Source organism: Mobula birostris, chromosome 8, assembly GCF_030028105.1.
Source record: "Mobula birostris isolate sMobBir1 chromosome 8, sMobBir1.hap1, whole genome shotgun sequence".
In the NCBI taxonomy this organism is placed as follows: Eukaryota; Metazoa; Chordata; class Chondrichthyes; order Myliobatiformes; family Myliobatidae; genus Mobula; species Mobula birostris.
Genome location: NC_092377.1, coordinates 26,417,114 through 26,435,216, shown reverse-complemented (window position 1 = coordinate 26,435,216; position 18,103 = coordinate 26,417,114). Strand labels below are relative to the sequence as shown.

The 18,103-nt window shown below is 42.0% G+C and overlaps 1 protein-coding gene across 1 annotated transcript in view; it reads right to left on the bottom strand.

Annotated features, from left to right (window-relative positions):
• Positions 1-18,103, bottom strand: part of fmn2b (formin 2b) — a 469,810-nt gene that overhangs the window by 381,229 nt on the left and 70,478 nt on the right. The window contains exons 3-5 of the mRNA XM_072266855.1: positions 17,887-18,031; positions 14,947-15,050; positions 2,314-2,460 (exon numbers count right to left, since the gene is read on the bottom strand). Coding sequence (XP_072122956.1) covers positions 2,314-2,460; positions 14,947-15,050; positions 17,887-18,031 — 396 coding nt within the window. The remainder of the gene's footprint in view (positions 1-2,313; positions 2,461-14,946; positions 15,051-17,886; positions 18,032-18,103) is intronic.

Here is an 18,103-nt window from a genome sequence, read left to right as displayed (position 1 = left end):
GTTAATGAGTCAAGAGGTTCCAATGTAATCACTTTTTAAAACAGTTCCTGAACAGACCCAGCACACCTGAATTCAGTGAATGGGATGGGTAATAAATAATGACCAGGACAACCAGGTATATGTTCTCCAAATATTACAAACATAGTGTTGGAGCGTGGCCAAGTGGTTAAGGCGTCAGTCTAGTGATCTGAAGGTCGCTAGTTTGAGCCTCAGCTGAGGTAGCGTGTTGTACCCTTGAGCAAGGCACTTAACCACACATTGCTCTGCGACGACACTGGTGCCAAGCTGTATCAGCCCTAGTGCCCTTCCTTTAGACAACATCGGTGGCGTGGAGAGGGGTGACTTGCAGCATGGGCAACTGCCGATCTTCCATACAACCTTGCCCAGGCCTGCGCCCTGGAAACCTTCCAAGGCGCAAATCCATGGTCTCACGAGACTAACAGATGCCTATGTTACAAATAGGTTATATCAAAAACAAGGCAGCACTGTTTGGAAACAGTACAGTACACTTCAGTGATGTGCTGACCATAAAATGAAGCAGCTGTGAAGGGATATTTCGTTAAACTGTTGAGGTTAAGAACAGCATTTGCTCAGGTGCCTGCATTTCAATGCAGAGAGGATGATTGCAGGATTGGTACAAATTTGTTCCTTTTATCCATTTTGGCCTTGATTCAGCTGAACAGGGCATGTCCAAGGTCAAAGTTTTTTATAATTGGCTGTTTATTTCCACAGTTTTCCATAGGATCTAGCACTATGTTCAGCAAAGCTAAGAGGGGATGCTGTGCAGTATTGCCCACCCCATTTTCAATTATCCTACAATAAACTTGGTATTGCTTGCCCAGAGTCATCTTGAATGACTCCGAAAATGTCAGTTTAACAATTTGAAGACACTTTCCTTAATTGTCCATTAATCACTTCCTGTAATTAACTTGACATAGCATCCCTTCTCCTCCAGCTTCATTGCTTTCAAAAGTTTAACATAGGCATGACAATCATAATCCGTAGAATATGGACATGTCATTTTTTCTGTACCTACCTAAACCCCAATCCTGAATCCTCCCAAGCTTCACACCATAAATAGTAATTGAAGCAAACAAGTACTGTTACCCACTGTTCCTTCAAAACCACCTTGTCACAACCCACCTCCCCCTCGTACCCCATCCGTTATTTATTTATATACACACATTCTTTCTCTCTCTCTCTCTCCCCCCTTTTTCTCCCTCTGTCCCTCTGACTATACCCCTTGCCAATCCTCTAGGTTGTTCCCCCCTCCCCCCTTTTCCTTCTCCCTGGGCCTCCTGTCCCATGATCCTCTCGTATCCCTTTTGCCAATCACCTGTCCAGCTCTTGGCTCCATCCCTCCCCCTCCTGTCTTCTCCTATCATTTTGGATCTCCCCCTCCCACTTTCAAATCTCTTACTAGCTCTTCTTTCAGTTAGTCCTGACGAAGGGTCTCGGCCTGAAACGTCAACTGTACCTCTTCCTAGAGATGCCGCCTGGCCTGCTGCGTTCACCAGCAACTTTGGTGTGTGTTGCTTGTCACAACTCATGGCTTCCATTTCAACATGCTGAGTTTACCAAAAACTCTGCTGAAACCATTTTAACTCGTTTGGAAATTTCTCTTTACCAATACTTTTGAGAACTTTGGCATTTATATTTCCTCTGACATTTAATGACTTGTTTGAAGCATTGACGCTGAAACTTTAAATGCACAAAGACATTGTTATTTCATTTATATTTTATATTGCATTTATTCATATTCATAATTTCTTCATTAAGCAGTAATGTTGTCCAACTAAATCAGTTCTCAGCTCTTTTGTTTTTTTTGTTAAGATGCAGAATTATCCTCTTAATGGCTGGTTAATTATTACATTTTAACTAAGCCAAGCACAAGCTATGCTGGTCTTGTGACACTGAAACACAAACAATTCCCCTCAGTGTAACTGCCAATTACTGTATTTCTTCCCCCCCCGCCCCGCCCATGTGAAAGGCAAGATGAATTACATTTGAAATCAAAAATCACTCTTAAAACTGTTAGTGTGATCATTAACTTTGCTAATTTGCAATACTAGATCGATCTGCTCTAACTGCAAACTGAGCATACATTCATTCATTCAACACTTTACAGTTTAAAGGCAAGCTTAAATCTCTACTGTTTGTGCTTTCATTACTGGATTTATCAAAGCAGTTCCACATCTGTTTAGATGAACAAGTGTCCAAAACTTTCTGGTTAATCCATAGCTTTGAACCTGCTCATACTAAAAATCACTCCCAACTAAAATCAATATAATCAAAATCAAAGTCATAGCTTACTTGTAAAGTGTGTAGTTCTTCTTTCTGTATCCTTTTCAGACTTAGGACAGCATCACGATTCTCTGCAAGACAGCAGCAGTCCCAGGTCACCACAACCATCAAAAGGCATGTATTTCCATTCAATGCTTTCTTTCCCAGTTCAAATAATGTTCACTTAATTCAACATCAAACAGTACAAAGAAGAAACAAGACATCCAGAGGAGCAAGCACTTAATTGCTTTCCGCATATTCAATATTTATGCTCTAGCATTTCTTCAGTGAGTGGAAACGTCAAAGGGAAATCAAGCAGGGAACAGGTTTCCAGCTGATTCAACTGAACTCCCATAACTGCCCAGCTTCGACAGATATTTCACAGGTGTTACTTCAAAATAATAACAGAAACATTAGATCAGGGATTCCTTTTACTCAACTGTTACTAATTCAACACCTGAACCTAGAAAGTTGAAAATAAAGAAAAACTGCAGATGTCAGAAATCTAAAATTTAAAAAGATACTGTACTGGAAACACTCAACAGTCCAGAAAGCACCTTTGCAAAAAGTTAATGGTTGAACCCAAGACCAGTAACGGCCTGCTGAGTACATGCAGCATTTTCTGAATCCAAGGGTGGGGGGGGAGAAAGAGGGAAGAGATATCTTTGAAGGAGGTTGGCTTAAAAAGGCAGTTCTGTACATGAGGACCTTTATAATTAAATAATATCAGCAGCTTCATGGTACCATAACAACATGAATTCAAGTTTAAGTATAGTGGTCTAAACACGTACTCATTTACATGAACAAAACATTACGCATTTATGGCATATTTCCACGATACAAAATCTAAAGTGGGCCAATAGCTAGAATCTAAACTTCAGAAAGCAGAGAAATGCCAGAGGCTAAAACAAATCAAGTTCAAAACTTACCTTCGTCTTTGCTAAAACACTCTGCCCACCCTTCCTCCAGTTCAAGAGAAAACCATTCTCCCCATCAAACCCCAAAAAGGAACAGTGTCTCAGATCTGTGGGGCCTATTCACAAGTATCTGGCTGGTCAGTCTATGACCTAATGTAACCATAGCAGCTTTCTGGAAGACTGCTTTGCATAGTTTGTTTAGCCTCCGAACACACTGCCGTTGGCTCCCTGCCTGGTATCTGCTACACATTTCTGGGGAGTTTTAAATTACTTGGATTGACCAAGTTGGCTGCAGAAGACACACCAAGCAAAGGTGTGGTTGAATCTGATGTACCACTAGAAGTGGATCTTGCCTCATTTTAACTACGACCATCAGCTCATTGGTGCAAAAGAAACAGCAAGGCACCTTGGCATAGATTTTCCAGGTTAAACATGGCAATCCATTCATTTTAAACAGCTTAGTGCCAAATTATTCTGAGTCAATCTCTGCATAACCATCCGAGGGAGGCATTAGAAAAACTTGCTACATTTTTGAGCTGGCTTCATGCCAGTACACTTAGTCACCCAGGTGGGGGCCATTGACCCAAGGTCTATGCCAACTTGCAGTACTGATGCCAGCTTTCATCAGTCCCCTTCTTCCCCCTCATTTCCCCTCCCATAATTCACCTGCACAAGACAATCAACCTCCCGTTTAACAATATGCAAGGCAAACAAATCGTCACTGATTTATTTCATTTTAAATTCAGAAGGCCTGTATAGACATTGACTAGCTCAGTCAAGATCAACCAGATGCTAACCCTCCTCGACTGTCCACATTCTCAAGCATACCCAGCAGAAAGCCAATCTTGCAATTACCTCCACTGACCATTACAGCTCAATAGGCCAATGGATCCATCTCAACAAAATCCATTTTCCCCACTATATTTTCTTCTACCTTATTTGTCTATATTCCCAATCATTCTACCAGCCACCTGCACTCAAGGCCACTTACAGTGCTCAATTAACCTACACATATGTACAACTTTGGGAAGGAGGAAGAAGATGGAGAAAACTAGAGGAAAGTCACAGAAACAGGGAGAACCAGCAAACTCCAGTGTCCAAGTCAGGATTGAACCTGGGTCCCTGGAACAAAAGCCTTAGCACCAGTCCAATGACTCAACTCTCAATGGCCAGAGAGACAGCTCCTGCTTGGAACAAAGGCAATAGTTATTGAAGAACCAGCTGGTGACTGATGAAACAAGCAGCATAGACAAAGAGTCAGTAGATGTTGTCTACTTGGATTTTCAGAAGACCTTCTGACAAAGTGCCACATGAGGCTGCTAAACAAGACAAGAGCCCATGGTATTGAAGGACAGATATTAACATGAATAGAAGATTGGCTGACGGGCAGGAGGCAGTGGGAATAAAGGGGGGCCTCTTCTGCATGGCTGCCGGTGACCAGTGAGGCTCCACAGGGGCCAGTGTTGAGGAAGCAGGAAGTCCGCAGAAGGACTTCGACAGATTGGACAAAGAGAGGCGGATGGAATATAGTGTATAGCAGTGCATAGTCACATACTTCGGTAGAAGGAATAAAGGTGGAGACCATGTTCGAAATGGAGAGAAAATTCAGAAATCAGAGGTGCAAAGATCCAAGGTTCCCTAAAAGTTAACTCACAAGTTGAGTCTGTGGCAAGGAAGGGAAATTCAATGTTAGCATTCATTTCAAGAGGACTAGAATATAAAAGCAACTGTAATCCTGAAGCTTTGGTCAGACCGCAAGCAGTATTCAGCAGTTGTGAGCCCCTTATCTCAGAAAAGATATACAGGGATTGGAGAATGTCCAGAGGAGCTTCATGAGAATGATTCAGGGAATTTAAGGGTTAATGTTTGAGGAGCATTTGATGGCTCTAGACCTGTACTCACTGGATTTTAATAGAATTGCTGGGGGTGGGGGGGCAGTGGGGGAAGAGAATCTCAATGAAACTTAATGAATATTGTAAGGCCTAGAATGAATGTTTCCTATAGTTGGGGAGTCTCGAACCAGAAGGCACAACCTCAGAATAGAGGGGGCGGGAACAGATAAGGAATTTCTTTAGCCAGATAAATCCGTGGAATTTGTTGCTACAGATGGCTGTGGAAGCCAAGTAATTGGGTATATTTAAAGTGTAGGTTAATGTACTCAAGGGCATCAAAGGTTATGGAGGAAGGCATGAAAATGGGGTTGAGAGGGGTAATAGACCAGCCATAATGGAATGGTGAAACAGAAATGCTGAATGGCTTAATTCTGCTCCTATGGTTTATGTTCTTAGACCTATAGGAACCTAGACAGTGTATAGTCTGAGAAACAGAGAAAGAAAAAACAGGAGGTAACTTACTATATTTCCTCAGTGTCTTCACACATTCCCATGTGCAAAACACATTGCCTCCATTTTTCTTTAGAGACGCCACTTCCCCAAATCCCAAATGCGCAATGTAGAAGATTGGAGGCAACTCTGAACAGCCCCTCATCTGAGATCCATTGAGTTTCCAGCGGTGTGCACAGAAAAGAACAATGATAGACAACCTTGTGCTTGGTCCCAAGGTTTGAGAAGCAAAAATACTGCATTAACTTCAAGGGATGATCATTATTATTAGGCAGTGAAAATATGACAAAGACCCACAGCCTAACTTTTGAATCCCGAACTAAACCTGACAAACCTTTCAGTTAAGACCAGATTTCAATACATGATGGTCTAATATTTGCAAGCATTTCATCTTCCAGGGAACAAAAACAGGCATTTAGAAATATGAATGGACTTTAAGGCTGCTCTGTGAAGCATTTGATTAAATTCCTATACAAATACATTTGCAATTCAGATATTTTTTCATCTGCATCATTCAGCCCCTAACCCTTTTTTCCCCCCCACGAGTATTGCAAACAGGGATTTTGATCAATTTAACTGAAAATTGCTATTTGTGAATCACTTGCTCTCACTGCCCCCCCCCCCACAGCAGAGTCCAAAAATCAGGGAAAATTATAAACCATTATGAACTAAAACTTCAGAAACTGAAATGCCAGTTTAAAAGCAATTAATCCCCCTTGCTCAGTACTTACATGAACCATCTCTCTCAGCTATTACAGCCAGTAATTCTCTATTAGCTTTGCAAAACATGGAGTCATCCTAACAAAATTGTTCAAACTGTGCCAGATTAGTTGGGGACTAGCTGTGGACAGCAATCTGGGTCTTGCCAGAGATGTTCAGTCATGTTATGGCCAGGATGGACTCAGGATTCTGGCAGTCTGCTTTGAGTTATTGTCCTGTTGAAAGACAAACTTTCTCTCCAGTTTAAGCTTTCTGACAGAAGCTAGCAGATTCATCTTCCGATCAATCTTGACCAGATTTCTAGTCCCTGCTGCTGAAAAGCTTCTGATAGCATAATGTTACCTCCACCATACTTCTTAGTAGGCACAGTGTTATTTGGCAGATGTGAGGTATTCAATTTACATCACATGTACAACTTAGTGTTGAGGCCAAAAAGTTCCACAAGTTTCATCTGACCACAGGACCTCCTTCCACATCTTTTATAGTATTCTCTAAGTGACGCTTTGCAAAGTCTTGTTTTAGCCAGGGCTGCTTCCATGCCACTCTTCCATAAATACTTTCTGCAAGGTCTTAGATTGTGAAGACATGAAATTCATCTCCAGTTGCAGTTACTGACTTCTGCAGCTCACTTACAGTGACTGTTGACGTCACAGTAGCCTCTCTTACAAATGCAATTTTTCTCTGGTAAAGTTTACAGGGACCTAGGAAGTGTGGCTGTGGTTTCATATCCCCCCCCCCATCCCAACAATGGACTACACTGGGGTATGTTCAGTGCATTTGAGATGGTCTTGTACCCTCCCCCAGATTTGTGCTTCTCTATCATTTCCCTCACTTGTCTTAAATGCCCTTTTGTATTCATTTTGGTTCGGTCTTTTGAAAATCTACCATACTGTTGGACCTTACAGAGAGGGGAGTAATTATTCTTATGAATTCATTGAATACAGGAGATACTTCCAATTTTCTACATCAACAAATTGGGTGAGTAAGGTAACATACAGTACTGCCCTGATGAAAGTTAGCATAGTAATTACAAAGGGGATAAATATTATTACAGTATCAATTTGTTTTTATATTTAGTAAAATATCACAGGTTTTGGAATTCTTCTTTTGATTTAACATAATGCACAATGTTATGCAAAATGAGTTCAAAATAATCCTATTTCAATATATTTCAAATTTAGAAAATGAGACAGTAATATGTGAAAATAGTTGTGGGAGCTGAACATTTCTTCATGGCACTGTAGGTTCAGAATGATGAAGGGCCATTAATGTGAATATCAAGGTGAAACCAAAACAAAACAATTCTTTGGTTCACTTGCTCACATATGGAATAATAATTGTTTGGAAGTTGGTTCATCACCAAGCTTGCCAATATATTCGCAGACGTTTCAGCTCCAATCGAGAAGCTATCACCAGTACATGGTTGAGGGTTTATATACTCCTCCGGGGTCTGAATGGATATTGACAAGACTTCGTGATCCAGTTGGCAGGTTCAAAACACTGAACAGTTTAGCAGTAGAAGATTCTGATTGGTTAGCTTCGAGGGAGGTCCTTTGGAGGTGTTTGCTTCGCTGTTCAGGTCTAGAGATTACTGACGATTCATTAACTGTCAACATCGTTTTTTCCTCTTTTCATCATATACCAGATCTATGTCGATGTGTTTGCTGATGGATCCTGTAGAAACCCACTCTTTGAGAAAATCTTATTGTTCTTGCTCGTTTCAAGACTCTGGCTGTCCTCCTGTTGAAATGGTGACCTCCCTTGTCTTCATGAGCTGATAATGGTGAGAGTGGGCCATGCCTTTTGCTCACTAACTGACACTCGTGTGGCCTGGTCAAGAGTTTCCTTCCCGTTTGACCAGCACAGTACTTGCCGCAGTCACTACACTGGATTTGGTAGGTAACAGTTGTTCTATTAGTCACATTGAGGAGGAACCTATCAAAACTTAAAGTGCAACAAAGTGTTTGAATAGTTGTTTTTAGTTAGTATTGCTATAATAGGCAGAACCAAAAACTTTGAGGTGGTTTATAAATTGTTCATTCACTAAATTTTACTGCTATGGGCATTTCAAACATTTATTATTCATCGCTAAGATGACAGAAAACAGCTTTGGTGACTCAAATCATTTGACAGGGCAGAATAGGCAAGGAAAGCTCATGTCTTGAGGACTTGAGAACCAACTGGGTTTGTACAGTGACTGTGCTTCATGCAGCTGAGAAGACCTCTTTTAATTTCAAATTAGACTCAAATTTAGCCTCCATTTGTCAAGGTGGGATTGAACCAATTTCTCCAGATTAATGACCCCGAACTCTGGTTGCTAAACTAGCAATACAATACTACATCAATAATTTTACTAATACTGAACTCCAAATCCACATTTGAACTACTCTTGGTCTGATTTTTAAAAGAATCCCCAACTATTTTCACACAAATGTTTAAACTTCAATAGCTCTTAATACATCCGCCAGATACATATGCTGAATGGTTCCCTGCAGGTTGCAGGAATCTAATTCAAAGGCAGGCACCACCCCCCTGCTGCGTGGCTAAGCCCCCTTCTACAGCCAACTGGCTCAGACCTACAGCATTAACACATGCTGAAGTCTGACAGCTTTGGCAACAGAGAAAGATCTGAAATCCAAGAGTAAATTTGGGCAAATTATTTCAAACTTTCAGATATTTAATACAAAAGGCAAATGACTGGTGAGAGCAGAAATGTAGATGAAAAGATCAGATGAGGGGAAAAAAAGACTGAAGTAGCAGCTCAGCTATTCTACAAAACCCATTGAAAGAGAAACAAATGTCTGATGCCCTCAATTGAAAGCCACTGACTTGAAGCATTAGCTGCTCCTCTCTCCACAGGTGCTTCATAGCCTTGTAATGTAAGAATTGAACTGCAATGCTGTGAGTTACTTTTACTTTAGCAGTTTTCAGCAAAAGCAGTGTGTCCTGTTAGTGTTTTGGCTTTGGCTAAAGGAGACATTTTGTCTAATTTAGGAATGTTGCATCAGCCCCTTAGGATCGTCTTGGTAGATGTTGTGACATCTCGCCCAGTGGGATGCTATGGAAGATTCGGGAGAGCTGGGCAGGATCAGATTTCTGAAGGACAGTGGTCTGGTTTGGGATCTTTTGTTGGGCACTGCACAATGTGGCACAAGGGAAGATGCTGCAGAGTGAAGCCCAAGGGAGGGGCCCTATTTTAAGGAATGTGTTGTGCAGGTGAATAGTTCCCAAGGAAGAAGTGCCCATATTACCAAGTTAGCCAGTTTATTCAAGATGGTCCTTGAGGGATGATGAAATATTGGTAAATATATTTCCTTTGCAATATTATGCTGGTATCATGTGTTATTTTTCCTAATGAACAACTTCATATGGGGCAGTACTTACACAGCATTCACTAAATCAATGTTCCTCCCTGGAAAATTCCAACTTTGCTGTTTGGTGAAATCCTAAATCTTACTGACCCTTGAGGTATACGAGGTGACCTTCTCACTGCAGAGTCACGTGGCTGCTAGCAGAGTTACCTTACGAGCCAAGTTTGTCTACAAGCCCGGTGAGAGGGTTGCATTTGTGTGGTGCTCGTTCAGAGATTGGATGTTGCATGAATGCTGTACAAGGATTGACTGAGCAGTCTATTTGTGTGTTTAAGCGATTGTTTAGTATGTGTGGAAAGTGAAGTACATCGTAATTAATGTACTTCATTATGGATGAGGTAGGGATTAAGGTTTGGTGCAATATGAAGAGGGTAACCACACGTAATACTTATGTTCTGAGAGGGGTGGATATTTGAATTCCCTACAATGTGCACTCACAGTGCCGAGTCCTGTAAAAATATTAGGGAAAAGTTACACCGATTGAACAGCATGTTGACCCTTCAGCTGGTAAGGATATTGTGCTGGTCCAGACTACCAGTGACGTGACAAAGTCGTGCTGCCCTATAGGATAGGGGCACCTGGAGAGGCGGGGCCATGCCAGTTCACATCTCTAGAGAAGGGGAGAGAAATGTAGCTGAGGGCTAAGACCAACTACAATTTGTTCTCACCTCTGAAGGGAGAGAAAGGAGTTGTCTGATGTGAGAAGTCTAACAAGTCTCTCAGCTGTTAATTTAAGTTATGAGCTAGTTTCAGCTATTACATCACTGAGTGATAAATGCCAAAGTGTACCAGCGGAAAGCCAAAGGTATCGCAAGCAGGGAATGTTCTCTGGGGTTAAGTCTACACCCAATGGGGAAGAAGAGTGAGACTTAAGCTGAGCAGACATCTGTTACTGGATAAATGGCAGTGCTCAGATAACATAAAAAAACAGACAGAGAATTCAAAGGGTCCAGCGACTGATATGGTGAGGTTCCAAAAGGCAGAAAACCCATTAGCCATTTTGGCTAAGTACGTACAGAAAGTTCAGGCAATTTTATGAAGTTTAGGCACACCCCTGAAGGAAGGAGAGAAGTTGTCTGCCGACCTTTCCTGGTTGGAGAAACTGCTGCACTCTGTGCCACAAACAGGGTACTCAACTGTCAGAGAAATTGCTTGAGAGTGGAGCAAGCTGTGAAGGGCATGCAGTCACATGACATGATTGCTCTACGTATTCGAATGATCCATAAAATGCGCCGCCCTCCATCTTTTACTGAATTACTCAGAAATTAGAGAGGAGGAAAACAAGACTGAGAAGCAGAACATTTCCAAAAGCCGAGTACTGTCTTCATTGGTAGCCTCTGTTACTAAAGTGACCCGTTAACACAGAGACAGAGCATTTGAGGAATGCGGTAAAAAGCCTTTGAGTTGAGCTGACTCGATGGATATCTGCCAACGTTTCAGCTAAACATGACACATCCGCTGGGAGACCTGACCCACCTGTAGGACCTACTAAGCAGAGGAATACCACTGAAAACTTTTTTCTTAAAACTGCAGAAGCAACCAGTGCTGTGGAGAAGATAGCCATCTCAAGTAAGACTGAGGGACAGGAAAATCTTTGTAAAGTCAGCAGTCAATCAAACAGAAGGAAAACTATGGAGGGACCCACTAAAGATATGACAGGCGTCTTAGAGAGGATACGTTCCAATCAGTGTATCAAGGGACTATTCCTGCTCTGATGTATCCATACAGATTAAAGACATTTATGCTAGAGCCACACTTAACACAGGTTCTCAAGTTACTTTACAGATCCTTTCACAACCGGTATTTGACACATTTACCACTGACGCCACTCAGTGCCCTTGAGATTTGGTGGCTCAGTACTGATGAGTACTTGTACTGGAGTTTTTGGAAGATTTTGGAGTGACTGAGACTATCGATAACACCAATGTTGGTCTACCCAGATCTGGTTGAAAAATGGGAGGCTTCCATTCTTGTGGGAACAAATACTCTATGGTGAGAAGGCCCATGGTAGCATGCAAGGAGAGAATTGGAAAGGTACTTTAGAAAAGCTTGTCCATTCACCCAGTACTCAGATGCTTTTAAGATGCAAGTTCCTCCTAAGCAGAATATGAGCATAAACAAAGAACTGTGTGGTACACCCAGTCTGAACCTAGATGCTATGTCCTAGAGAAGCTAGAAAGACAGAAGACTTCCCCCCCACCCCCCAATCTTTGAGAGTGGTCTCACTGGTTAGCACCAGCAGAGGGTGCAGATGTTCAGCAGCACCAGCTTAAACTGAAGGAAGCTGAGTTCAGTGAGGGGGCAGGGGAATTGAATCGTGAAAAAAATACAAGTGACAAGCAGGAGGTGGTATCCCCAAACAAACAGGAACAGACACAAGGAGTGCCTGAGGCTGAAGCAGCTAAAGACCAGAAAATGTCTCAGACAGGAAAACACCAGATAGGCTGGCATATGATGCACCTGGGAAACTGTTATTTCAATCCCCATGTGAATCGTGTTACTTCCACTTACAAACAGTTGTGGGGGGATCCTGAAATCACAAGATTCATTTGAGTACTGTGTAAATCATTCACTAACTTTTAAAGTCAGGAGGACATGATTATTTTTGGTGGGGGGAGAGAATGTAATGCCCTAGGTAAGATTTCTACTGCTATGCTGGGAAGTAATTTTAGCAGTTGCAGCCTCGAATAAAGTAAAGAATTTGTTAAACTTTAAAGATCAGCTTCGTCACATGTACATGAAAACATGGGGAAATGCTGTATTTGCGTCAATAACCACTGTCTGAGGTCTGTGCTGCAGGGAGCCCATAAGTGTCACCATGCTTCCAACACCAACATGGCATGCCCACAATTCACTAATCCCCACCAGCAAGTCTTTGGAATGTGGGAGGAAAGTGGAACACCCAGAGGAAATCCATGTGGTCACAGGGAGAACATACTAACACCTTACATACAGAGGCAGGAATTGAACCCAATCTTGCAGGTGACATTGCAAAGCATTATACTAACCACTACACTACCGTGCCTAAATCTAGCATGTTCCTTCACACATTTGACACTGATGTACCAATCTGAAACAACAATATTGTATCTTTTAAATTTTGGGTGACTTGCTTTTGTGGAAATAAGCTAGTATTTTGTGGAAATAAGCATCATGCAATGGAACTGACAAAGAGGAGGAATTGAAGTCTTGTGTACATCAGCCATGATTAGAATGGAATAACAGGGTTGAGGGGCCGAGTAGCCACTCCTGCTTTTATTTTGTTATCATGGTCACTGCAGGGTCCCACCAGTACTGGGACTGTAGCATCTTGCTGCTCCTTGGCCTGGACTGTGGGGAAAGTCAAACTCTCCTCCCTCCTTCGTGAGTGTTAATCAAAGTACTATTAAATCAAATGAAATTATTATGCAAGCATGAAGGTATGAATTTAAAAGGGAGCCAAAGTCCCTAAAAGAGGACACAAGAATTTGAATACACATTAAAAGGTTACAAACATGCAGATTCAAAAGTCTGAAGTGAAGACAACAGACTAAGTACTGAATCGTCCACAATTTGAAAAGAAACTTAATTTAGTAATTTTAGAAGCATGACCATGCAAGGAAAATGTTACATACGATTCCTCCTTGGTATATGCCAAAATAAAATCGCAGTCTGTTAGACAAACTGGTATTAGCTTAGAGTGGAATTGATTTGAGAAAGTACAGAGTAGTCCACCAGCAATGTTTTGAGAAAGTTAAGGGAGTACAACTACACAGCCATAACAGTAGAAAATGGTGAAAAACATGTTATTTTGGGGAAGGCAAGGTCACTGTGCAGGTGCAGATACCAAATGCATGGAAAAGTACCAATACAAGGGGTATAAAAAGGGGCATTTTCTTTGTGCAGTGGGGAAAATCTCTTAGGGTGGATCATATCTGGTACTGAAATAGGAAACAGCACATACAGGATCAGAGTTAAACTTAGATTAAGAGAGAAAAGAGGCTACATGTAAGATGGTCAGATCTGTGGCTCCTCCTGATCAGTTTACTTTGTGAATGATAAGTATTACTTTGCTTTCTGTACTGCTACTACTGTAGACATTTGTTTTTGTTTCTGTATTACATTAGTACTAGTTCTAATAAACTATTTTATCGTGGCCTTGAGGATGTGTCATCTCCTTTGTTTGCAAAATACAAATGTGAATACTCTGAGCCAAGCCAGGAAAGAACACAGGAGTTCTAAAATAATTTTCGTATACAATCACGGAAAGAGTTTTCCTGGGACAGACATCCTCCTAGATGAGAAATTTAGACTGAGGAGAGAATGAAACAAAGAAAGAAAAAAGTTTTCCCACTAGAGCAGACAACGTCAACAGTCAATCACATCTGGGGATCCAAAAACATGGTCATGAGTGAAAAGCTGTTTCCAGAATGTCTTTCATCTGTTAGACAGAAGAGATCATTCAGGCTACTGCACCAGTGCCAACTATTGAAAAGCTGTTCATTAATTTATACAGACAAAGAGCAAATGAAAATTTGGGGTACCTTTAAAAATACAAAATAGCATGTGTCTGTTTAAAGCAGGAAGTTATTGCAGCCATGTTAGACGACGTACAGAAGCTTCCTCAGCCTCAGTAATGAATGGAAATAGAATCCTTTAGTTGCCAGTTAAATCTTTGTAGTAGACAGCACTTTGAAAGCTACTATACAGGAATTAGCTTAAATGTCTGCATCCTTCCGCATTTCCACTAAATAAAGGAGGTGGTCATTTACCCATTAAGTTTACTGCGTCTTGGGCCATACCCAGCTCAGCAAGACACAGGAACAGGAACCTCAACCCAACCAGACCAACTTCACCATCAAGCACCCACTTTACACTAATCCCATTTTATTCTCCATCATAGAACATCTGTCAGTTCTACCACTCAACAATGACAGACAATTTACTGGTGTTAATTAACATACCAAGCTCCACACACTTGGCATGGGGGAAAGAGGATAGCACCAATACAATACCCAAATAGTCACAGGGTGACTTTTCACATTCCACACAGACAACACGAAGTCCAGACCAAACACTAGTCACTGGGGTTATGGCAGTAGATCTACTTGCTGAGCTATGCTACTTCCTAATTCTTCCACCATTGCTAGAATTTCAGGCTATAAATTTAATCCTGCACAGTGCACGCTGAAGATGTCAACAATCATTTAAAAGAAGAGCTTTGCAATTTGACGCTGCATTTTTGATGATTCTCGCATTAAGTCACCTTCTGCTCGGAAGTTGAGAACTGCAGCATCAAAATGTCCATTACCGTTATTACACTTACTAAAATACCTGTTCTGTCTTTGCTTTGGCATCAAGCACTGGGACTGCAAAACATATCCTGTTCACTGAAATAACTTGCAAAGCCATCTTGATTAACATGCCTTCTATTTTGTCTGCAGACATGAATGCACAAGGCATTCACAAGACTAAGAAAAGCCAAATATTTCAGAAAACAGAATAGGCTTTCAAATCAAAAAAATTGAGATTCAACTAGAGCAGAATAGTTTAATTTTATAAGGACTTTATATTTCAAAGATGATTGTAAATAGCCCAATCAAATATTGAATTATACTGATTCAAGATTAAATGCAAAATTTACAAATGGGAAGAGAATTTTGAAACACCTCCTGTCCCACTCGAGGGTAATTGCCAATCACACAAAATGCTGGAGGAACTCAGCTGGCCAGGAAGCACCTATGAAAAAGTGTACTGTCAATGTTTCAGGCAGAGACCTTTCCTCAGGACTGGAGAAAAAAAGATAAGAGGTCAGGCTAAGATGTTGGGGGGGGGGGGGGGGAGGGGGGAGTAAGAAACAAGATGGTCCCGGTGTGGCCTCCAGTATATCTGTGACACTCAAAGTAGGTTCACCGAGCACCAACGCTCCAACTGCCAGAAAAAGCCAGATCTCCGAGAGGCCACCCACTTTAATTCTGCTCCTTATTCCAACACACCAGTCCATGGCCTCCTCTACTATCACAATGAGGCCAAACTCAGGTTGGAGGAGCAAGACCTTGCATTTCATCTAGGTAGTCTCCAACCTGATGGCATGAACATCAATTTCTGGTAATGGCACCCCCCCCCCCCCCCCCCCCATTTACCTCATCTCACTTCCTGCCCACCACCTCCCTTTTTCCTTCCTCCATCCTCCTTCTGCAGCCCTGCATCTCTTTCACTAATCACTTCCCAGCTCTCTACTTCACACCTACCCTCAGTTTCACCCATCACCTTGTTTCTTCCTCCTCTCCCCAGCCTTCTTACCCTGACCCCTGATCTTTTTTCCCCATCCAGTCCTGATGAATGGTCTTGGCCCAAAACATCGAATGCACTCTTTTTCTATAGATGCAGCCTGGCCTGCTGAGTTCCTCCAGCATTTTGTGTGAGATGCTTGGATTTCCAGCATCTGCAGATTTTCTCTTTTGCAATTGCCATTCAACCACTTCATTCCTATTGTACTCTGGAACCATTCAGTCATAACAGTGGGATAAAAGCTGTCCTATCCTGGTGACACTTGCTTTCAGCTCGATGCAAGGGGGCAGGGGGAGGCAGGGGAGAAGAATATCAGTCTTTGGCTGTTTTACCGAAGCAATGAGAAACTTTTTTGTAATACAGTGGTCGGCAAGGTAACAGGTTCTTCTGGCCCAACGAGCCTGCCAACCCTATTACACCTATGTGACTGATAAACCTACTAACTTGAACGTCTGGAATGTGGTAAGAAACCAGAGCACTTCGAGGAAACCTACACGGCCACAGGGAGAACACAAAAAATCCTTGAAGACAGCAGCAGAATTAAACCCAGATTCCTGGTGCTGTAATAGCATTACACCAACTCCCGAGCTAACTTGGGCAGAATCCATGAAAAGGAGACTAGTTTCCATGATGTGCTGAGCTGTGGCCATAACGCTGCCATTTCTTGCAGTCACAGGCAGAGCGGGTGCCACATCAAATCACGATGTATCCAGATAGGATGCTTTCGATGCTACAACCACAAACATTGGCGAGGATCAAAGGACACACAAAATTTCTTTTAATCTCCTGAGGAAGTGGAGACACCGAGCTTTCTTGGCTGTGGCATGATGGTTGGACCAGACAGGATATGTCCACTCCTAGGAACCTGAAGCTCAAAAAGTCTCAATTTTGATGACTTCAACATTAATCATGTCAACAGGAGCATGCGCACTGCATGCCTGCAGTTTCCCTCTCTTTCTCCCCCCCCCCACCTCAACTCCATGAAGGTTCTTTGTCATGACACCATGTCACTCAGCTCCATCTCCTCCTGTACTCTGACCCATTAATATACCTAGCATCTCAAACAGTATGGATTTCTCCAAGGTGGGGAACTAATGGGGATTTAAAACACTTCCACTTAAGCCACATGCAGGTATACAAAATCATTTTACAATGAGCTTATGATCACTTGTAGTGACATGAGTTTCAGAAGAACAACCGAAGTCAAATAATTTTATATGTAAATATAAACCCAAAAGCTCACTTTCTCATTTTTGACAGCTTGAAACCACTACAAATTTCACATTTATCTTTAGAAATGGAGCTGCGTTGGGGCTAGAATCAGCCCACATTACTCAGAACAAGGGACACCAGATGAACAAGCAATTTGGAAGGCAAAGCCTTTCACATAACAGGGATTTGATTACAAGAGTCAAAATGTATTAATGTATTTATAGAACTTTTGCTGAGAACGCACAGGGAGCATCATGCGTTTTTGTCTCCCTACCGAAGAGACAATAGTTTTACCATAGGAGGTTGGTGCAGATTCACTAGACAGATTCCTGGAATGGTGGGTTTACCATCTGAGTGGAGATGTGTCTGATTCGTTCAAGTTTAGAAAAATGAGAGATCTTACTGAAATTTGCAAAATTCTTCCTGGAATTAGTAGAATGTTTTCTTTGGCTGACTAGAGGTCAGTTTCAGAAGGCGCTTGCCACTTACATTGTAAAGAAGGTGATATTTATTCATACAGTGGTTGGAAAGCACTCCAATTGACTAGGGAGGCCCACTCGGTTCATTTAAAGAGACCAACACATCTCATTATTTGGGGAAATTAGGGATACAAATGTGGTGTAGCGAAGTGTTGAGGGAGGTCAGAGATGTTCTGATAAATGGCACAGAAGACCTGTAGAGAGTCAAGTAGCCCATTCCTCATGAAAACAGGTCTTCAAATACAGCTTTCCCCCATCTTCCCCCAATCAAAACTGTGAACCATTCCCTCACCTGATTCTACATACTTCAGTTTTTCTTCTGCCCAGGGCTTTGAAGGCGGCCACACTGCCTGAATTCTCCCAGGGATGCGATCTTCCCCATGGTCACGTGACTGAGTTGGCTGGCTGACAGCTGCCCATGTGTACAACTTGTCCTGCTGTTTTCAAGAACAAAAACAAAAAGCATTAGCTCTCAAAAGTTCGATGATGCAAACAGCTCACCTCCTGAG